Source organism: Podarcis muralis, chromosome 4 (assembly GCF_964188315.1).
Source record: "Podarcis muralis chromosome 4, rPodMur119.hap1.1, whole genome shotgun sequence".
Lineage (NCBI taxonomy): Eukaryota > Metazoa > Chordata > Lepidosauria > Squamata > Lacertidae > Podarcis > Podarcis muralis.
Window position 1 is genome coordinate 94,968,461 of NC_135658.1, and position 23,873 is coordinate 94,992,333.

Sequence of the window (23,873 nt, forward strand, 5' to 3'; positions counted from 1 at the left end):
AGAGAGAAGTGCATTAGAAGTCCTTTTGTTCTTCTAGTCGCACTTAGTAATAAACAAGAGAGGAGAAAGATCATAGCAGGAGCAAGATTTCATTTCCTGTGGTTGGATTTATATATCTCTCTATTTTAAAAACAAAAACAAAAAAGATTAAAAAAAGAGGGAATGGAGCCTCAGGATCCCTACAATTCTATGAAAATACCTGATAGCTTATACAATATATAGGATTGCTCTTTTGGAGCACATTTTTGAGCTCTCAGGGTATAACAAATTGAAAATATGCTGGGTCCCGCTTTGTACTTCTCTCAGGTTTTAAAGACGGTGATATGTTTAAGTTACCGCATACGGCAACCGTAATTATTATTACATCACCACTACTTACAGAAATATATGTTACCATTGCATAAGCAAGAAAGAAACAGGCTATTCAGGCACATCGAGATAATTGTTTTACCTCCTCCAAAAAAAATTCTTGGAATCTTTTCTTGAGACATGGAAGAAGACATATCATTAAACTCCTATATAGCTGTTTTTTAAAAAAAAACAAAAAAACTAAGCAAACCAGAAGGTGGCAAGGCTGCCTGTCCATAACTTTGGATAAGTGTTCAACATTACCTTCTCATGTTGTTCACAAGATCAGCGAATGATTTTTCCCAAGCATACATCTTAATTATCCGTATTCCACTGATGACTTCATTCATGGTCCTGATCCTTATATCTGTGAAGGCTGCTGTTCTGCTCCTGCAATTTCAAGAGGAAACTATTAAAGTTGCAATCAAACCATTTGTAGCTTTTGGTTTTTGACTTTTTTAAAAAACATCCTCTAGGATATGGGCCCCAAAATGGTTAATGGTTATTCCGCAGACATCCATAGGTTATTTCCAAGCGGAAAGAATGTACGAATGCTAATGAATAACTGTTTAGTGAACTCAAAAAAAATTCCTTCCAGTAGCACCTTAAAGACCAACTAAGTTAGTTCTTGGTATGAGCTTTCGTGTGCATGCACACTTCTTCAGATACACTGAAACAGAAGTTGCCAGATCCTTCTATATAGTGAGAAGGTGGGGAGGGGTATTACTCAGAGGAGGGTGGGGATGGGTGATTGGCAGATAGCTGTGATGAGCCTGTTGACGACTATTAACGACTGCAGTAGGTCTTACAGGAAAAAGCAAGGGGTGAGAAGGTGAAAAATGGCTTTGTCATGTATAGTGAGATAAGAATCCAATGTCTTTATTCAGGCCAGGTGTCTCCATGGTTTTAAGTTTGGTAATGATTTGCAATTCAGCAGCTTCTCTTTCCAGTCTATTTCTGAAATTCCTTTGTAGTAAAACAGCTACTTTGAGATCTTGTATAGAATGTCCTGGGAGATTGAAGTGTTCTCCTACTGGTTTCTCTGTCTTGTGATTCTTGATGTCAGATTTATGTCCGTTTATTCTTTGGCGTAAGGTTTGGCCTGTTTGTCCAATATAGAGAGCTGAAGGACACTGTTGGCATTTGATGGCATACACAATGTTAGACGATGAGCAATTAAATAGTCCAGAGATGGTGTGTGTGATGTTGTTGGGGCCAGTAATGGTGTTGTCCGGGTATATGTGGCAGCAAAGTTGGCATCTGGGTTTATTGCAGGCTCTGGTGCCAGTGTCCGTGTTAAGTCTGGTTGTAGTATTATTGTGGGTTAGGAGTTGTTTAAGATTGGGTGGCTGTCTGTAGGCAATGAAAGGTCTTCCTCCCAGAGCTTGAGAAAGAGAACTGTCATTGTCCAGGAGAGGTTGTAGATCTCTGATGATGCGTTGTACTGTTTTAACTTGGGAGCTGTATGTGATGACTAGAGGAGTTCTGTTATTTTCTTTTTTGGGTCTGTCTTGCAGCAAGTTCACCAACAACATCACACACACCATCTCTGGACTATTTAATTGCTCATCGTCTAACATTATGTATGCCATCAAATGCCAACAGTGTCCTTCAGCTCTCTATATTGGACAAACAGGCCAAACCTTACGCCAAAGAATAAACGGACATAAATCTGACATCAAGAATCACAAGACAGAGAAACCAGTAGGAGAACACTTCAATCTCCCAGGACATTCTATACAAGATCTCAAAGTAGCTGTTTTACTACAAAGGAATTTCAGAAATAGACTGGAAAGAGAAGCTGCTGAATTGCAAATCATTACCAAACTTAAAACCATGGAGACACCTGGCCTGAATAAAGACATTGGATTCTTATCTCACTATACATGACAAAGCCATTTTTCACCTTCTCACCCCTTGCTTTTTCCTGTAAGACCTACTGCAGTCGTTAATAGTCGTCAACAGGCTCATCACAGCTATCTGCCAATCACCCATCCCCACCCTCCTCTGAGTAATACCCCTCCCCACCTTCTCACTATATAGAAGGATCTGGCAACTTCTGTTTCAGTGTATCTGAAGAAGTGTGCATGCACACGAAAGCTCATACCAAGAACTAACTTAGTTGGTCTTTAAGGTGCTACTGGAAGGAATTTTTTTTGTTTTGACTATGGCAGACCAACACGGCTACCCATCTGTAACTGTTTAGTGAACTGTTTACCTAAGATTAGAGAATCATTTAAGCTTTTGACACTGTTCCAATACACCTATGGGTGACCTTGAGCCAGTCACTCAGACCAACCTATATCACAAGGTTGTTGTAGGAATTAAATTAGGATGGAAAAGAACCTGGGCTTTTTTTTAGCCAGAACTTGCAGGAACTCTGTTCTGGCACGTCTCAAGTGTGTGCCACTGCCATGATAACCAAAGGCGTTCATAGTAAGTTCTGGCACCTCTTTTTCTGGAAAAATAGCACAGGAGAGAACCACAAAAGCCACTTTGAGCTCCATGGAGGGAAAGGTGGGATATAAATGATATACATTGAATGAATGAATGAATGAATGAATGAGGGAAAGTTTTTTCGGCTATCCAGGGCTTTTTTTCCAGTCAGATGTCAGTTCTGGCACCTCTCAGGTGGGTGCCATTGCCATCCTTTCTGAAGCAGCTTAAAGGTTGACAGCAAAGTGCACAAATAATACCATGCCCTTGGAATTTTTAAAAAATCTGAATTGTGTGATGCAGTCCTCCAACCCAAAGACATTTACAAAAATGCATATATTAGGAGGCAGCGTGCATAAAGATGAACATATTAGTGAAATAACATTAAAAATCCATTTGATTAGAGGAAATTGCTCGCAGAAAAATGTATACATTATTCAAAGCTGAATATAAAAAGTTGCGTATCAGGAGAAATTCATACTGAAAGGCTGAGGAATTTTCATGAGGGTTTTTGAATTGAATTGTTTTTGTTTTGATTGTGTATTATCAGTGATTTTATATTGTAATTTTATCCTGTGAACCACCCTGAGAACTGCGGGTATAGGGTGGCATACTAAAAATAAAAACAAAAAACATTAATTTTTCAAGAACCTCTCCACAGTGCAGTTGGTGGCAGATGGCTTTGAGAAGAGGCAGGACAAGGCAGCTAAAACCGGGTCAGGTACCTGGCGTTATCGCTGTCTGCCATCCTCGTTCTTCCGGAAAATTCCCCATGGGGAAGCTGGTGGCATGCAGTGGGTTATGGGTCCACACTGAGGGTATCTTGCCCGAGACACAAAGACAAGAAGGTGGACAAGAAGGTCCACCAGGAGCTACCATTCTTTCTTCTCAAATATTTTCCTGGTCCTTGCCTCCATAGTCCTCTCCCCTTCTGACATTTCCTCTCAAAGTACAGAAATTCACTTTCCCCTATTGGCATGAATATGCTGGTTGCATTTGTAGAAGGAAGTAAAAGATACCCTCAGGGACAACATGCGGGCAGGGCCCAAATTTATTTCCTCAAGACCATTATGAGTCAGCCCTGCTCCTTTCTGCAATCAAGAATAACCTTTATATACCTAAAAGCTTAATATTACACAACTCTAGAATTCCCTCTGCAACAAGGAAACCTCACAGGGTTTTAAGAAGCCCGGCAAAAAACAACAAAACTTTTTTTTTTGGTAGACTGACATTTGGCTGAAAAAATGCTGGACCCAAGAAAAATCCCTCACTCAGTCATAATGTTCACTGAAGTTGCCATGGCGAAGTTCCATGCCTACCTCATGGAATTGTTGGAAGGATAAAATTGAGAATCTAAATAGATACTGCCCGAACCTTAAAACGCAATGGTATGCAATTTGGGCTATAAATGTTGCTGTTGGGTGAGTCACTAGTTTTGTTGAATTGAAGGAACGTCTCCACCCATCATTCAGCCCGGACACTGAGGTCCAGCGCCAAGGACCTTTTGGCGGTTCCCTCACTGCGAGAAGTGAGGTTAGAGGGAACCAGACAGAGGGCCTTCTCGGTAGTGGCGCTCACCTGTGGAACACCCTCCCATCAGATGTCAAGGAAATAAACAACTACAGTGACACCTCGGGTTAAGAACTTAATTCGTTCTGGAGGTCCATTCTTAACCTGAAACTGTTCTTAACCTGAGGTACCACTTTAGCTAATGGGGCCTCCCGCTGCTGCCACACCGCCGGCGCGCAATTTCTGTTCTCATCCTGAAGCAAAGTTCTTAACCCGAGGTACTATTTCTGGGTTAGCAGAGTCTGTAACCTGAAGCGTCTGTAACCTGAAGCATCTGAAACCCGAGGTACTACTGTACCTGACTTTTAGAAGACATCTGAAGGCAGCCCTGTTTAGGGAAGTTTTTAATGTTTAATGTTTTATCACTTTAGTATTATTATTACTACTACTATTAATAATTATGGCAATAATAATAATATTCTATTGGGAGCCGCCCAGAGTGGCTGGGGAAACCCAGCCAGGTGAGTGGGGTATATATAATAAATAATAATAATAATAATAATAATAATAATAATAATAATAGGCAATTTGTCTTTTCAAAACGTCAACAAATGCAGTAACTGAGAATTTACCACATTCTTTCTTTACTGCCTTTTAAAGGAGACACGTCAACCAAAAGAGCATGCAATGGCAGAGCATGTCATTTTAGGCGGTGAAAGCTTAAGTTTGCAAATTTCTTCCATAAGCAGTCTTAAAAACGTGCTTTTGGGTATGAGGGAATTCAAACCCGCTATTATTTTTGTGATCGGACAATATTTAGCTTGGTAAATCTATGTTTGATTTTAAAAGCATATACGCTGCTCTTGGAAAAACCAAAGAATGTTTAGTTTACCTTCTGAAAATGCTGGGAAAATGCTAAATAAATAAATAAACAAGCAAACAAATAATGTAGAATATAACTGCAAATACTTGGGCAATCACTGATTTCTGTGCAATTTTACAAACAGTTTACTTACCGAGTAAAACTAAATTATATTAATTTAACCAAACTATCTTTTGAATTCCCAAGTCATGTTATAACCTTTTCGCACCCTTCATTTTCTGAATTTAAAAGTTGAAAATTGCAATCCTCCCTAATGCAATAGGTTCCTTACTCTTGACTGCCCGAGCAAATAGTCCAAAAACAAGATGTCGTAAAGATTAAAACAAAAAACAAAAACCTGTATCATACAAGTAAGGACTTCTGGTGCTTTCTGTTCTTTCCACTGAACGAACACACTCCTTTTTCCCCCAATACTTTATGTAAAAATGTGCACGTAACAAAATACAAAACAAAACAAAAATGAAGTTGGCAGGTTTCTTTCTAGGGGTCTTTTAAACATTCGGAAACAGAAATCACGAGACGCCAAATGCTTTTACCTCAGCGATGAGAACAGCCTCCCGATGCAGCTTTGCAGAGGAAGCAGAATAATTAAAACAGCCATTCCCGCAAGACAGGAGGGGCCAATTTCAAGCCAAAGAAGCGCCGTTACTGCTATCGCTTGAAGGGGTCCGGCCCATAAGAAGTGCAAAAAAATAGTCACCTGCAGAAACAGAAACACACAAATTTACTGAAAGCAGCCATTAGAACAGAGTGTGATAAGTCGCAGGTGTACAGTGGTGCCTCGCAAGACGAAATTAATTCGTTCCGCGAGTTTTTTCGTCTTGCGATTTTTTCGTCTTGCGAAGCACGGTTTCGGGAAAGTTTTGGAAAAGCTTCAAAAATCACCAAAGTCTTCAAAAACCTCAAAAAAGGCTACTACACCGTGTGCTATGCGTTGCTCCTCGAAGTCAAGTTGCAACTGTATTAACGGTTTTAAGAAAAAGGAAACAAACTTGCAAGACGTTTCCGTCTTGCGAAGCAAGCCCATAGGGAAAATCGTCTTGCGAAGCAACTCAAAAAACCAAAAACCCTTTCATCTTGCGAGTTTTCCGTCTTGCAAGGCATTCGTCTTGCGAGGTACCACTGTATTTCACATATTTTAGCAGCAATGGCAAATTCCCTTGCACAATCATACCTGGGTTCAGAGATGCCTGTGACCAGTGGGGTTTTTTTCTGGGGGGGTGCAGGGGTACGCATACCCCTAAACATTCTGTGAATCTTTGTACTTTTGTCCATTTACTGCATTTATTTTCCCCGATTTGAACTATAAAATGGTGATGTTCTTGAGTCAAAATGAAAGTACCCCTAAACATTTTTTTTTTAGGAAAAAAGCACTGCCTGTGTGACTCATGGAGAAATTTCTACACGAACGAGAAATAAACATATAGATGGGGCTGAAAGAAAACAAAGCCACTTCTAGTTCGCATGCGGATATTTGCAGGTACCCCTGAACCAAAGATGACTACATGGAAGAAATTCTGGAGGCAGCAGTTTGTGTGTGTCTTTATGCGAACTAGCCTGCAGGCAAACAATCATTTCAATCATCTTCAACAACAGCTTTATTGTACTAGCCTTGACAATTTACAGATAAAATTTCCATTACAGAATCTTTCAAAACAAAATCCACCGCAAATAATCTTTCCATATTTGAATTTTGTATATAGAAGTTTAAATCAGAAGAGAAAAACATTATTTTCCCCAATTTAAAAGGAAGTCAATGTGACAGGAACATATCTGTGTCTTTCAAATTCATTATAAATTCAAATTTATTATTTATTTTGTGGTTTTATATCTTGATTTTATTCTGTGAACCGCCCTGAGACCCCCAGGTATAGGGTGGTATATAAATTCTAATAATAATAATAATAATAATAATAATAACAACAACAACAACAACTACTACTACTACTCAACAGAGAAAAAGAGTGCTTCCTCCAGATTGATGTTTGCTCCGATTTAGCAGTATGGGTAACGAACAGGACAAGGAGAAAACCTTTTGGACCCATGCTTTCTATTATTATTATTATTATTATTATTATTATTATTATTATTATTATTATTTGCATTTTCAAAAACAGGAAGAGAGAGCATATTTAAATAAGAACCCATGCTTTCACCATATTTTTATGGTGCTAAACAAGGTGCTAAAAGCACCCCTAGAATTGGGTGCTCAATACTGTCATGACACTGGGTGCTTCAAGTTAAATCGTGATGGGTGGTTTACTGTGAACATGCCAATGACTCCCGACTCACTAATCCTTCCTAGAGTATGGAAGAAATAAACCTGATTGTGGCTTGTTCCCCCCGAAGCAAACCACTATCTGAATTCCACGCTACAATACTGGGCCTTACCTGATCAAATTTATTCACATCATTTGATAGAAGATTTACAATCTGGCCCGTTGTAGTCTTTGTCATGGCTGCATTGCTCAGACGAAGTGCCTAGAGAGAAAGAGAAAGAGAGAGCGAAGTCTAATTTCTCTAGTTGCATCGTAGGGTATCTTGTTCACAATCTTTTCCAGACTTAGTCTGTTACTATTTAAGGTTACTATTCCAGAAGATGTTTGATGCAAACTTTAGAGTTGTATGAATCAAGTATCTTCTTCTGTGGCCGCGTAAAAAAAGGTAAAGGTAAAGGACCCCTGAAAGTTAAGACCAGTCGCGAATGACTCTGGGGTTGTGGCACTCATCCCGCTTTACAGGCCGAGAGAACCAACGTTTGTCCGCAGACAGTTTTTCTGGGTCATTTGGCCAGCATGACTAAGCCGCTCCTGGTGAAACCAGAGCAGTGCACAGAAACGCCGTTTATCTTCCTGCCGGAGTGGTACCTATTTATCTACTTGCACTTGACGTGCTTTCAAACTGCTAGGTTGGCAGGAGCAGGGGCCGAGCAACTGGAGCTCACCCCGTCACGGGGATTCAAACTGCTGACCTTCCGATCGGCAAGCCCTTGGCTCAGTGGTTTAGACCACAGCATCACCCGCGTCCCTAATATTGTGGTACCGTTATACAAATCTATGGTGTAAACCACACTTGGAAAACTATGTACAGCTCTGGGAAGACACAAGATCTACCCACCCTGGAAGAATGGCAGATGAAGGTGATGGACTATATGGAACTGGCGGAAATGACCGGCAGAATCTGAGACCAGGGAGAAGAGTCGGTGGAAGAAGATTGGAAGAAATTTAAAGACTATCTACAGAAATACTGCAAAATTAATGAATGTTAGAATGGTGTTGGATTGACGTTAAGTGGTTTTTAGCAGTAATGTCATAAAGGAATGTGTAAAAATGGATTGTTAACAGGTGATAATCTAAAGTTATAATATATTAAGATTAAAGATTAGGATAAAAACAAAGAGGGAAAGGATTTGCTGAACCAACTAATTGAACTGGAATACAAAAAAGGGAGGTGTGAGGAGGTCTGGGGAACAAGCAAATGAAAGATAAGATACGGAAAGATTGAATTGTTTTTAACTGTTTTTAATTTGTATTTTCTCTTTTTCTTTTTTCTTTTTGTAACATTTTGAAAACTTTAATAAATATCTTTTTTTAAAAAAAAAAAAAAGGAAAACTATGTACAGCTCTGGTCACTTCATCTAAAAAAAAGAGGCAATTGTAGTGTTACAAAGGGTCCAGAAAGAGCAACCAAGATGATCAAGGGGATGGACCATGTCCCCTGTGAGGACTTCTTAGTTTAGAGCAAGGTAGATTTGATTTAAATCAAATGTATCCATGTTTGTTAACTGATGTGGTTAAACAATTAAAAAAAAACATAGACTGAGTTTCAGCACACATGAAAAACTTAAAACAAAGCCTTGTTTCCTGATGAATAGCCTTTGGACTATAATGTAACTTAAATAGAAAACTTTAGAAAGATTTTTACTCCAAAAGCATTTTATTTTAAAAATCAGATTCAAACTTTTTAAAAATCTGATTTATTTATTTATTTAAAAAGCATTGATTTTTATCCACCCTGCTTTAGAGAAAAGGTGAGGAAGGAGAGGGGATATGGTAGAGGTGTCAAAAATTCTATCTGGTGGGGAGAAAGTGGCTAGAGAAATGTCTCATATAACCCATAATACTAGAACTCCAGTAAAGATGGAAGATTCAGTACTGGCAAAAGAAACTACTTCACACAGTTGAACTACGGAACTGACTCCCACAAGAGATAGTGATGACCACCAACTTGGGATGGCTTTCAAGGGCGTTTTGCCAAATTCATGAAAGCTAACACTCTATCAATGGCTACCAGCCATGATGGCCCACTGTCAATATCACTTGCTGGACATCGTACAGGTGGAGTGCGTGCTGTTGCACTCAGGTTCTGTTTGCAGGCTCCCCACAGATATCTGTTTGGTAACCCCGAGAATACTGAACTAGATGAGGCTCTGGCTTATCAAGCAAGCTCTTTTGTCCTTATAAACCACCAAAATAGGCTCCCAAGTGGTTTACAAGTTTAAAGACCAATTGCACAGGTATTATAAACATCCATAATTTAAATAAGCCACAAAACAATCCCATTAAAACATGAGACGCAGGTCGAAAGATTAAGAGAATGCCTGTGTAAACAGGTGTATCTTCAAAACATACATGGGCGATAAGTTCCTGCATTAGAAGAACGCAACTGTTGAAGGTTTCTACTGTTATGAAAGGATTTCTGTGGGATTTGTTTTAGAGAAAGTAAAGGACTGGGAATGAAGCCAGCTTCTCTTCCTGCACCTCTCACATGACAATACTGGCAACATTTTAAGTACAGAGCTTCTTATTGTGCATATCTATGCTGTAGCGCATTGTCGGGATCTTCTACTGAGGAACACCTTGTACTCAATAGTCCTTGACTTCCAGGCCAACTAGGAAGCCAATCTGTGTACACAGTTCACTGTGTCCAGATCCTGGTCTTTTGAGGTTTCTAAGCAAAACGCCACCAAACCGTGATGTGCTTTATAAATCAGCATCATTCCTCCAACACATCCTGTCAACATTACTTTTTCCAAACAATCTGAAAGTGAGGCAACGTGACTCACAAGGACAAACCTCTATCTTACAAATGACGCACCGTAAACTACCCTGATCTCATCATTATCCAAAAGTTGTTTTTCAAAACTAAAACCAATTCCAACCTCAAACGACACATAACAATGCCTCTCACATGTCACTTTAAACCATGGTCAAGATTAACCATGGTTTAATGGTGAGCACACAGTGTGCCGGTGGAAGTGGAGAAAATTGCAACCACTTTCCTCCCCACAAACACCTCCCCCCCATACACAGTTTGACAAAGACCTATGCTTAGTGTGTTCCAGGACTTCTGCAATGTGGGAAGATCAAACAGAAAAAACTAATTGCATTACTAAAAATAAAGCGATAAGAGCACAACACAAGCCCATTTGTCCTTTCCCCACCAAACTGGTTTTTACTCTCCACAAGAAGCGTTCGATGTAAAGGCTATTTTATTGTTTTATTAAATCCCATAACAGACTTGAGTTATCTCATCTGGAACGGCAAATTAATACCTCAGAGATATGTTTATGTACAAGAAAGCCATGTGCTTACTCCATTACAAGATAACTCCTAAGGGATGATTTCCCAGGTATCAGCAAATGCACTAAAAACAAATGCAGCTTTACCAAGACGACTAGAGACACAGCTCTCTCACACACACACACACACACACACACACACACACATATGCATACACTATGGTTCCAACCCAGCGCAGACAGACACACACACACACACACACACACACACCACACACACACACAGAGAGAGAGAGAAAGAGGCCTAAGTTGCTAGCTAGCTGCACCTTACATGAATAATGATGAACTAGTTCCATGGGGAGAGCATCTCCCACCATAGATCACAGCAATGCCTAGGTAAACAGCTGGATTTTACCCTGCTTCAGGGCTCATAAAAAGGACCAAAGTCTGGCCCCCTTCAAGAACTAGCAAAACTACTAGAAAATGGGTGGGACCAGTTCCAATACATACCAATTTCCCATGTCTTCATTCATAAGTGTGTTCCATCCCAATTTTCCAATCTCTTTGCCAAAAAAAAGCATGCTATTTTAATTCAGTCCTAGATCTTTAGCAATATCTCTTTCCCTTGGGACAACCTTATAAGATCTGCAAGTGATCAGTTCAGACAACAGCGATCGGTCCGTCTGTCAGCAACTTGCTAGGTGGGGCATGAAAGAGAAAAAGAATGGCTCCAGCCCCTTCTGGTCCTGACCACTGCTGGTTTAACCATCAACATTTGACCCCAACAGAGGAACTCCAAGGGAATGCAGCCAATAACAGGGGAAAGAAAATGTATTCCACCCATGTGGGCTGGGCAATATTTGGTTTTCAACACCAACATACCACCACCTAAACATTGCAATATATTGATAAATCATAATGTCTGAAATAAGGATGGAATTATGGAGAGGCATTGGCTGGCTTCGCCGATTTCCCCCCATTCTAATTTTTGCATAGCACAAAAACACACATCATGATTCATGATACAGTGGTGCCTCGCAAGACGAAAAGAATCCGTTCCGCGATTCTCTTCGTCTAGCGGTTTTTTCGTCTTGCGAAGCAACCCTATTAGCGGCTAAGCGGCTTAGCGCTATTAGCGGTTTAGCGGCTATTAAAGGATTAGCGGCTAAGCTGCTAAAAGGCTATTAGCGGCTTAGCGGCTTAGAAAAAGTGTGGGGGAGCGGGGGGGGGGAACGCAAGACTAGCAAGACGTTTCGTCTTGCGAAGCAAGCCCATAGGGAAAATCGTCTTGCGAAGCAACTCAGAAACGGAAAACCCTTTCGTCTAGCGGGTTTTCCGTCTTGCGAGGCATTCGTCTTGCGGGGCACCACTGTATATTGCCAGGTCAAAAATTATGAAACCGATATCACAATATGGACTTCAAACCTATTTTGGACGATATAGCGCCCAGCCCTACCCATGTCTTATATTGCAAATACAGGAGGAAATTTTTTGTCAGAGACATTTGGGGTGGGGAGTGAAGGTTCAAGTTCCTGAGTTCAAGGGCAAGAATGAAAACAAAATTTAGGCCCACCATGTCACAAACAAGAAGCCGCTGGAAACTGATTTACTACTACCCTGGGTTTGTATTCATCCTCCCAGCATCAGCCCACATTCCTGGACCTTGACAGTTAAATCTTTCTTCTTAGCCTCTTTTGGTATGTTCCTGTAAAGGTCGAGGAGTGTGTATAATGGCTGCCAAGGCCTCTCCAGCTCGCAGTGGTTTGCTTCAAAAAGTCAGCCCTCAGAGCCTCATCTCTGAACAAAGACCCAGTGCAGAATAAGTCAAATAAAACAAAACCTAATCACAATCCAAATATTATCCATGGATTTCCCCCCCTCCCTGTTCCTAATGCTATCAATTTCAAGCATATGTTTTAAAAGGGAGTTGTTTCAGCATATGCAAAGTCAGTCAAGACCCCACATATTTAAGCGCCCTGTTTATTGAGATAAAGGAAATATATTACCCACCTTGCGATAAATCATGTGGCACATGGCCACTCTAAGCTTCATGCCGGCACGTTGTACGTGATAAAAATACAAGTGGTGAGAGATGGCCAAAACCAGCGTACACACGGACAAGGCAGCTGCGGAGGCATAGGCGTATTTCAAGGCAACATCCGAGCCACTGTTTTCAAAATAAGCAATAATCATTCCCAGAAATATAGGCTGGATTAATTTGAGCGTTTCCTAAAGAGTGGGGAGAAAAGCGGGGGTGGAGGGAGAGGCTTTTAATAAACACAGCAGAATCATAATAGCGAAATCTTCCTCTAGAAGAGAGTAGCGTCTCATTTTAACTTGCTTCAAAAGCAGAATCATCTTAACCAGCAAACATCAAACCATCTTAGTCCACTGTTTCGTAGATAATACAGTGGTGCCTCGCAAGACGAAAATAATCCATTCCATGAGTCTCTTCGTCTAGCGGTTTTTTCGTCTTGCGAAGCAACCCTATTAGCGGCTTAGCAGATTAGCGCTATTAGCGGCTTAGCGACTTAGCGGCTATTAAAGGCTTAGCGGCTAAAAGGCTATTAGCTGCTTAGCGGCTTAGAAAAAGGGGGGGAGCGAAAAAAATCGCAACTCGCAAGACGTTTTCATCTTGCGAAGCAAGCCCATAGGGAAAATCGTCTTGCGAAGCAACTCAAAAACAGAAAACCCTTTCGTCTAGCGGGTTTTTCGTCCTGCGAGGCATTCATCTTGCGGGGCACCACTGTAGAACATGTTTCTGCACAACATGGGGACTATTTTTTTTTACCTTCCTACACCGGTCATTTGCACCTAAGCTTTGCTATGTGCTTAGACACAATGGTGTAGTTGAAGAGCGCGAGTCAGAATGTGGGGGAAAGATGTTTACCTGGAAAATTGAAAGCAATGCCAGGATTTGAACCTGGAACTTTCAGGTTCATAGCGCAATCTGTTTGCTGTGGTGCTACACTAGCTCTCTGAAAATAATCTGTCTAGGAGCCCTCATCTGTCCACACCCTACCAAAAATGTCACAATCAGTTGCCTCTTGGAGACTACAGGCTATAAAGGGAATATAGGACCTACCTGGCTACTGTGGCTAAATGTGGGACAACATCGGCATACTCTCAGCACTATGACTGCTGCATTTGAAGTCACCGGGCACATTCACACTATAGGTTGAAAGCACTATGATACCACTTTAAACAACTATGGCTGCCCCCAAAATAATTCTGGGAGTTGTGGCTTATTACAGGCGCAGAGAATTGTTAAAGGTAAAGGTAAAGGGACCCCTGACCATTAGGTCCAGTCGTGGACGACTCTGGGGTTGCGCCGCTCATCTCGCTTTAGTGGCTGAGGGAGCCGGCGTACAGCTTCCAGGTCATGTGGCCAGCATGAATAAGCCGCTTCTGGTGAACCAGAGCAGCGCACGGAAACGTCATTTACCTTCCCGCTGGAGCGGTACCTATTTATCTACTTGCACTTTGACGTGCTTTTGAACTACTAGGTTGGCAGGAGCAGGGACCGAGCAACGGGAGCTCACCCTGTCACAGGGATTCGAACCACCGACCTTCTGATCAGCAAGTCCTAGGCTCTGTGGTTTAACCCACAGCGCCACCCGCGTCCCTGAGAATTGTTAGGGGACCCCCTATTCCCCTCACACAGCTACAAATCCCAGTTTCCTAAGAAGGAGGACTGGTTCCTAAAACCACTCTGCCCTGGAAGGGAAATGGGGTCTCCTAACAACTCTCAGCATCCTTGACAAACTACAGCCACTCGAAGCCGCGAAGGTTTAAAGTGGGATCATAGCTCTTTAAAGGTATTGTGTAAATGTGGCACTTCCTAGAGAAAAAGCAATCAAACTGAGGAGCCAAACTGAAGTCAGCTGAGCCTGCAGCTTTGCCTGAAGGCAGAAAAACAGCTTTAATTAGTGCCGCTAAACCAAAAATACACAGAGGAGTACCGCTTGCGGCTAGTGTCTCTAGCCCATTTGTTGTCTTCCGCATTTAAAGAGAAAGCTGCAAGGGTTTCGAGGCTCGGAAAGGGGAGGTGGGATTTCAGCAGCAGAGGCTTGAGGGAAAGGGAGAGGAAGAGAGCAGGACCACCACAACAAATTCTGCCTTGCAAAACAGCTCAGCTGGTCAGAGCGTGGTGCTGATCATGCCCAGGTTGCAGGTTCGATCCCTGTTATTCCTGCATTGCAAGGGCTTGCACTCAATGACCCTCACAGTCCCTTCCAACTCTACATGCTTCTATGATTTCTATGATCTTACAGCGCATCTCTTTCATTGCATTACCTCAATCAGCGTGAAAAATCCCAGAAGTAGATAAGATTTCCAGTAGCAAAGTATAATCGCCTTTGTTAAATGTGGCATCCTCGCTTCCTTTTTTGCCTTTTGCACTTCTCTGTCCCAGTACCTATAAAATAAAACATGAGTGAAGGATGCTGAAGGGGAGGGGGGCGGAGAGAGAGAGAGAGAGAGAGAGAGAGAGAGAGGAAGGAAGGAAGGAAGGAAGGAAGGAAGGAAGGAAGGAAGGGAGGAAGGAAGGAAGGAAGGAAAAGACAAGTATCAGTCCACAGAATGATCACTTTCATGTATCACCTGTACAGAAACACAAGATGAACTGTGATAATTCGCTGGAAAAGAGAGAGGCCTTCTCCTGAGCTTATGAGAGCAGTCAAGCAAGGACAAGTTGACCCTATAAACAGGCACGGGTCAGAATAAGCCCGCACTTACAAAGTTATGGAGAGATCTATCAAAATGGTTACGGTACTTTCCGCAACACAGAGAAAGGCGGAAATCAGTTTAAATGCAATCCAAGGCAATTCTGATACTTGAGCCATTGAAAAACCTGTCTTGCCTCACAAGAACTCCAATATACAAGCACACCAAGCAGAGATAGAGCAGAAAGCTGGTACTATAGGGTTTCTCCTCTCATACATTTCAAAAATCCTTGACCTGGGGAAGAGACAGATTGATGCATGCTGTGAAAGAATAAAAAAAAAAATCCAAATACAATCACTGATATTCTGTTGTCTACTTACCACTGCAACCCCTCCCCAAGCACCTTAGAGGAATCTTCGGTGAGTACCTGAAACATATCATCCTCTTCTAGTTTCCTTTTATGACCAGTAACAAATAAAGGATTCAGCCACCTGTTTGAATGATAAAATATTGCTTTACACATCAATTTCCCTCACTCTCTGACACACACACACACACACACACACACACACACCCTCTGTTAAGGGACTAAGGCTTACATGATTATAAAAGCAGGAATTCAGTATACAGAGCATTATATGGAAGGAAGCATTATACTAAGGAAGATAATAGCACAATAAAATTCAAAACAGTGACAATTAACTACACATTTATTCAAAATCCAATTAAAACCATTTAGTTTAATTAATTCAACAAAACTGACAAACGTGATCCAGCGACACCAGCTTTTCAAAGTCTCGGGGCCAATTATTGCTCCAAATATTCTGGATCAAGTTACTTTTCTTCTTTAAGCTCTCAAAGTTCTTCAGCTTGTTCAAGGTGCTCATCTGAACTACCCAGATGTTTAACAAAGAATCAATCAAAGTCGGCCCATCATTTGAAAAATATAGTCAAACCTCGGTTGTCAAACACAATCCATTCTGGAAGCCCATTCAGCTTCCAAAATGTTCGACAACCGAGGCGCGGCTTCCAATTGGTTGCAGGAGCTTCCTGCACTCTGCGTCGGATGTTCAGCTTCTGAAAAACGTTTGAAAACCGGAGCATTTAATTCCAGGTTTTCGACGTTCAAGAGCTAAAATGTTTCAAAATGGAGGCATTTGGGGACCAAGGTTTGACTGTATGACTTTAGAGCCATCTTGTTCCAAAATGGCATTCTGTTTTGGCGACTGTAACCTTGGTTTTAAGGAACCATTTGACATCCAGCTTATATACCCAGAGTGGCTGGGGAAACCCAGCCAGATGGGTGAGGTATAAACAAAAATAATAATTATTATTATTATTATTATTATTATTATTATTATTATTATTATTATTATTATTCCTGCGTTTCTAACATGACCCTCAGCCATCTTCACTTGGTTGCAAAAGTTAAATTTGAACACAGCTCCATACCTTTAAAACACATCCCCACCAAAAAAAACAAAAAAAAACCCAGAATTGTGGGAACTGTGGTTTGATAAGCATGCAGGGTAAGTTATACTTCCCAGGATTGGGTGAGGGGCAACACTTTAATGATATGGCGTCTACACTGCCTAACACATTAAGCCAACAAAAGGCAAAAAAGGGGAGAGCTTTGATGTCACAAGCAGGTTTCTTAAGGATGCTATTTCTAGGCAACTTTGCTCTTGTTCTCCCAACCCGCATTGACCCCGAGGGCAAGACAAGCTGGGAGTGAAGGGGGAGCATTAATGCTCACGCTGCAAAAATGGTTTTTTCGGTTCTGTGAAACTCTTTGTCGTCTAAAACCCCTCTGCCTCAGCGCCCTTTGGACTTTCAATTGCTTTGCAAAGGACTTAACCACCACGGAAGTCCTTTGTCGTTCATTAATTAGCGGTGCTTTAATGCTTTCTCCTATACAAGGCTGAGAAAAATGAGATTTTTAAGCCCCAATGTAGCCAAGCCCTTCAAGAAGGATGTCGTTTTCCCAATGGCAGAAATGATTTCCCCTCCTCAAGACTGGCCACATCATATGCACGTACCATTTTTTAAAAACTGAAACAGGCAGGCCACAGCGTCCGCTCTTAAACAGAAATGCTCCCCCGGGCTTTTTTCAGCTTGGCTCCTCCTGCTCAACACAAACTTGTGGGACTTCCCCAAGCCAGAGTCAAACATCTGCTGGTTGGGCACGTGGAGCTCTTTGTACAGAGCTGTGTGTGCTTATCACACAACACGAAAGGAAACAAAGCCGGTTGATATTTACACTAAAGGAAGGTTTCCTACAGCCTCATTCACCTGGAGAGAGAGAGATGTGAAGGCCCCAAAGGGGAGAGGGGAGTGGAAAAAAATATTCTTTTTTTCTTTTCAAATGAGAGATGTTTAAGACAAGGTCATTGCTTAGTTAAACCTTAGCTATGGAGGTTTTTAGGTAGCCAGTCTACAGCATTGGAGAACAAAGTACTATTTCAGAGTAACCATGCAAAGGATTGCTCTGTGCAGCTTGAAAATACGCCAAAGAGCAGAATTTTATATGTGACGCTAAAAACCAGAGGTGGGGAATCTGGATCTGGCGGACAGGTCAGATCCTTATCTCCAAGCACCCCAGCGGTTCAAGCCTGACAGGTGGGCAGGGTCACCCACCTGTCAATCACCTGATGCCACAAAGACATCTGGTGCCCTGCCTTGCCCATATGGTTTGAAATCAAACCGCCTGGTCAAAAAAGAGTATGCAAGGCTTCCCAAACACTTACTGAAACTTTGCCTGAAGCAGTTCCCAACTAGCACCGGCAATCCTGCAAAGTTTCTTTTGTCCAAGCCCCACCTTTACCTGTTCCACACCTGACATCATGCCTGTCCTTCACAGATATGTTAGGTGTCTGTGCCTTGGCTGAAACAACCTTGCGGGCCAAACAGGGAGGCCTAGCAGGCCAAAGGTTTGGTTTGGATTGATTTATTATGTTATACAGTGGTACCTCAGTTTTTGAACATAATCCGTTCTGGAAGACTGTTTGAGTTCTGAAATGTTCAAAAACTGAAAACTCAATCAGTGGCATAGCATGGGGGGTGCAGGGGGGGCCGGCCGCACCGGGCGCAACATCTGGGGGTTAGGGTTAGGGGGCGCAAATCCACGGGGTAGGGGGCACAAATTACTTGCCTTGCCCCGGGTGCTGACAACCCACGCTACGCCACTGAACTCAATAGCCAACAGCTAGGCCTCAGGATCTCGTACTCAGCTGAAGCATGTTCGACTTCCGAGGCACGTTTGAAAACCGAAGCATTTACTTCCAGGTGTACAGCGTTCAAAAACTGAAATGTTTGTCAACGGAGACGTTCAAAAACTGAGTTACCACTGGGTTTCTATGCTGCTTTTCATTCAAACGAATCCTCTAGCAGCACAACCTACAGGTCACTCCTAGAAATTTCCAAGAACTTGTGCTTTTCCCTCGCAAGTCTCTTCCAAAAGGAGCAGGGTGGCCAGTAACACCAGTGGTGGGGACCTGGTGGTCCTGCTTTTAGCCACAGCCAGAGGCCAGAAATGATGGGAAATACACCTCGGCAACAACTGATGTTGTACACAATGGGTTGTCTAGAAAGACAACTCCACCTTCATTTCTTCCCTCCCTTCACATTAGGAGTCATTTTGAGTGCTACATCAGGAAGACCAGGGAGATAAGGAGAGATTACTACAGTGGTACCTCGGGTTACATACACTTCAGGCTACATATGCTTCAGGTTACAGACTCTGCTAACCCAGAAATAATACCTCAGGTTAAGAACTTTGCTTCAGGATGAGAACAGAAATCGCGCGGCAGCAACGGCAGGCCCCATTAGCTGAAGTGGTGCTTCAGGTTAAGAATGGACCTCCGGAACGAATTAAGTACGTAACCAGAGGTACCACTGTATCTCCATGTATTGCCCCAGTTAACAAATTCACAGAATACCTTGACAAAGACCGGGTAAAGATCTAGGCAGATGACACCTGCACATTGCTAGAATAAGTCTAACCGCCGACGGAAATCATGTTTCAGCCCTGTTGTGTCACAAGTGGGAACGAAGCTCTTTGAGAGCAACCCTCAAATAAGAAAAGTCTGCCCAGTGCATCTTTCAAGGAGCCAGATTTCAGCAAGTCATCAAAGCGGCTCTGCACAATAGGAAAACATTGGTCAAGATGCACAGGAATGCTTTTCAGCTCTAACTTCATGCCTGTCTCAGTGTAACCAAATGATGCTAATGCCACTAATTGTAAGGACAGATGTAAAGTGGCTGTAATCCTAAGCATGCTATCAAGAAGTAAAGGCATGCTTCATTCGCTGGGACTTCCTTCGAAGGAAGCATGTTTAGGATCGGTATGTAAGCCCAGCAACGTTTCAAAAAATGGCGAGGAGTTTCTAGACCAGACCTGCAAAACGTGTGATCTACCAAGCCAAACACAGTCCACCAGTGATGCAAAAGTGTTTAATAATTGAGTGTTTAATAAACCTCTTGTTTTTACCGCATGCCAAGTCCTGAAGGGCTGGGTGGGAAGAGGCAAGTGCTGTCAAACATCTGGCAGGCAGACCATATTCATCTTGGTGGGTCAGAAGTTGTGCCAGCCTCCGATAGACAAAGCAACAGAACACATAACTGCATCATCAACAACAAAACCAACTCCACTCCTCAGCTCCGAATAAAGGGCGAACTTCACAAAGCAAACTTGCGCCTGTTGCCCCAGCCACCACCAGATCACAGCCAACTTTCCAATCCTTGGGGATTAATTTTTTTTCTATAAAAATCAGCTTACAAAATAGTTCATGTCACAAGTATCTTGAAAGCTCTACATTAACTCTCTATTTGCTCCAAAGCTAACCCATTGAAGGTGCTAGGGCTTACCTTTAAAGTCCTAAACAGCTTAGGAACCAAATGGCTAAAGGAGAACCTCTTCCCATACTAGCTTGTCTCTGCCTTAAACTCCCCTGGAGAAGACCAGCTCCAAAAACGCTTCCACGAAGGGCAGGGCCTTTTCCAAAGTGGCCCCGTGACTCTGAAATCACCTCCCCAATGAGGTGAATCTGGCATCAGCTTTGCAAGATTTTCTGCAGCAAGTGAAGACCTTCACCTACAGATTTTAGATACAGTGGTACCTCGGGTTACATACGCTTCAGGTTACAGACTCCGCTAACCCAGAAATAGTGCTTCAGGTTAAGAACTTTGCTTCAGGATAAGAACAGAAACTGGGCTCCGGCGGTGCAGCGGCTGCTGGAGGCCCCATTAGCTAAAGTGGTGCTTCAGTTTAAGAACAGTTTCAGGTTAAGAATGGACCTCCGGAACGAATTAAGTACTTAACCCAAGGTACCACTGTAGTAGATAATTTTTGAGGGTTTTTTTAAATTATCCTCTGGTTTATTGGCATTTTGTGTCTGTGTTGCCTTTTTAAAATGCCAGCCGATTTAAAATTGTGGCCCTGTCTGCACTATTACATTGAAAGCAGCGCTATACAGCTTTAAAACAGTCACAGCTTTCGACCCAAAGAAGCCTGGGAACTTTAGTTAGGGGTGCTGAGAGTTGCTAGAAGTTCCCATGATTCTGTGGTGGAAGCCATGACTGTTTAAAGTAGAATAATACTGCTTTAAATGTATAGTGCAAATGGGGTCTGTGTTTATTTTAAGTTCTGCACAATATTTCGTTCACGCTTTTGAACACTGCCCTAGTAATCTTTCAAAGCAGGGCAGTAAAGAAATCCTTCATATAAAAAAATTAAAGACATCATTTGGGATATGACTCTTGGATGATGGAAATACAAAATAAAGGGTCGTGAAAGGGTATTAAGATTGCCTGGGCGCCTAGAGGCTCATTCAGCCTTGAGAGCTGTTTTTCAGACACTGTAACTCCCTTGAGTTAGAACAAACAATTCAACAGGGTCAGGGTGAAGGGAGAGATTGTGGAAACATAGGGCTGTTTCAAAGTTTGACTATCCAAACTTCTGCCTATAAACATGGTGACTTTACAGTAACATCCACTTCCAAACTTCTATACAAATGCCTGGTTTATAAAACAAAATGAGGAAAGACTAGCTAACATTGTACTTCACTTCATCGTGGGTGGCCAGCTTCTCTGTTCTCAAGGGTCATTTTATTTATTTATTTTACATAATTTATATTAATTTTTCTCATTTATACGTCCTTAAGATATCAATGACTTCCCTTCTTCTCTTTCCATGGTTCATTTTGCATATCATAAATCCCTGCATATTTTACAGAAACGATATCATTTAGTATTCCATTATTACAACCATCATAACTTTTTTACACTGTTGAACTTATATTAACGCTGCCAGCTTTTTCAGCGTGTGTTCTTCTTGTTCTTTTATTCTATATGTTAAGTCTGCAATCTGCGCATATTCTGTCAACTTAGGTAGCCACTCTTCTTTAGTTGGGACCTCACTCGTTTTCCATTTTGGGGCTAACAAAACACAGGCCACAGTAGCAGCATACATAAATAACCTTTTTTGACACCTGGGAATTTCAGTCTGAATTATCACCAACAGAAAGGACTTTGGGGGGTTTTGGGGAAAGTACTTGTAAACATTTTTTTTTCAATTCATTATGGATCATTTCCCAATACTCTTTTACCCTTTTACAAGTCCACCACATATTTTAAAAAATTGCTTTTTTTCTCAAGGGTCGCTTTATTCTCTAGTACAGAGAGAGGAAAACTGTGGCCTTCCAGATGTTGCTGGACTACAAATCCCATCATCCCTGGCCACTGGCTGTGGATGATGGGAACTGGAGTCCCACCACATCTGGAGGACCACAAGTTCCCCATCACCAGGAGAGATGCTAGAGGGTGGTACAGGGACCCCAAGCTCTGGACATCCTGCTGCCAGGGAGACACCAGTCAATCCCCAGCTTAACTGGTCCAGAGAGGAAGGTAAAACCATAGCAATAGCGGGAGAGCCCTTCCCACATGTAGCACTGCTGGAGGAAGCAGAATGATGTTGAGGCCCACCACCACATAAGGAGCTGTGATGTTGGTAAAACAGGCACAGGGAACCCCAGTGAACACGGTCCGTGAGACTTACAGTACAAGATAAAAATACAATAAATAAAATATCTCTTATAAGTTTACTAGTGGGACAAGTACCCACTATCTGAAATTCAGAAAGAGAGCCGGGTGGATATATGTTTCTGTTATGGGGGTTTGTTTTATATAGATGGTCGAAGGGCCTTCTCGGCAGTGGCACCCTCCCTGTGGAACAGCCTCCCATCAGATGTCAAGGAGATAAATAACTACACAACTTTTAGAAGATATCTGAAGGCAGCCCTGAATCGGAAAGCTTTTAATGTTTGATGTTTTATTATGTTTATATATGTGTTGGAAGGTGCCCAGAGTGGCTGGGGCAACCCAGTCGGATGAGCGGGGTATAAATAATAAAATTATTATTATTATTAATATTAATACTAATATTATTACAGCACTCTTTTTACACCTCTCAAGCTTAAGTGCAATGTTCTTATTTCTAAACTGGGAGGGTGTTTTCTGGAAAGTCTTCCCCCTGCTTAATTCCTTGACGTTATAGTGCACATCATGTGGGGCGCGACTAACTTTCTTGAGTTATCTGCTGCTCTGCACATGGGGCATTTTTCACCTTTCCACTTGGGGCTCCGATTGTCCTGACCTGTGGTTGCTGGATATCCTGTAGTTGGTACTGACTGGTGACAGAGGGCTTGAAAGCACATGCAACAGCTAGGTCAGGTAGGGAAGGAAACCCAGATATGTGTGTGCAAAAGAGAGAAGTCATGTTAGATATATTGGACAACGTATGTTTTCAGTTGTCATAAGCAACAGTTCTTGCCAATGGATTATATGCAGGGAACAGAGTGTACATAAAGTGTAGTGGACCCAGGAAATCCTGTAGCTCAGATAAATGCCTTGACAACCAAAGCTAGAGTTTAGTGAAAGCCAGCCTAAATCGGCATGAATATAAATAAATTTACGTCATGAGCTGGAGCCAAGCAATACCCCTATCCACTGCTGTTCTAGTAAGTGGTTCTCCTTATACTTCTGTATACTTCCTCTTGGGACCACCTGAATGAATCTTTTGGATCCCTGGCGGTCCATGGACCGCAGTCTGGGACCCGCTGGTTGTCTAAGATCTATTAAGTTGTTCTCTTCTTGCATTTACACAAGATGTGGCATGCTTTAAGATCTCCACCCCTAAAATATAATAGAAAACAGGTGTATCAACAGCCATTAGCCAACAAACCTAAATGAAACATTCAAGTTCTAGGTAAGTACAGTGGTACCTTGGTTCTCAAACTTAATCCGTTCCGGAAGTCTGTTCCAAAACCAAAGCGTTCCAAAACCAAGGCGCGCTTTCCCATAGAAAGTACTGTAATGCAAAATGGATTGATCCGTTCCAGACTTTTAAAAACAACCCCTAAAACAGTGATTTAACATGAATTTTACTGTCTAACGAGACCATTGATCCATAAAATGAAAGCAAGAATCAATGTACAGTGGTACCCCGCAAGACGA

General features: G+C 42.0%; 1 protein-coding gene across 2 annotated transcripts in view; it reads right to left on the reverse strand.

Annotated features, from left to right (window-relative positions):
- ABCC4 (ATP binding cassette subfamily C member 4 (PEL blood group)) overlaps positions 1–23,873 on the reverse strand; it is a 152,472-nt gene that overhangs the window by 119,859 nt on the left and 8,740 nt on the right. The window contains exons 2-7 of one of the 2 annotated variants that reach the window (XM_077927718.1): positions 15,743–15,853; positions 14,994–15,114; positions 12,708–12,926; positions 7,568–7,657; positions 5,713–5,876; positions 613–738 (exon numbers count right to left, since the gene is read on the reverse strand). In XM_077927718.1, the coding sequence (XP_077783844.1) occupies positions 613–738; positions 5,713–5,876; positions 7,568–7,657; positions 12,708–12,926; positions 14,994–15,114; positions 15,743–15,853 (831 nt within the window). Of the gene's footprint in view, positions 1–612; positions 739–5,712; positions 5,877–7,567; positions 7,658–12,707; positions 12,927–14,993; positions 15,143–15,742; positions 15,854–23,873 lie in introns of those variants that run through there. The other variant, XM_028728306.2, reaches the window with a different exon arrangement.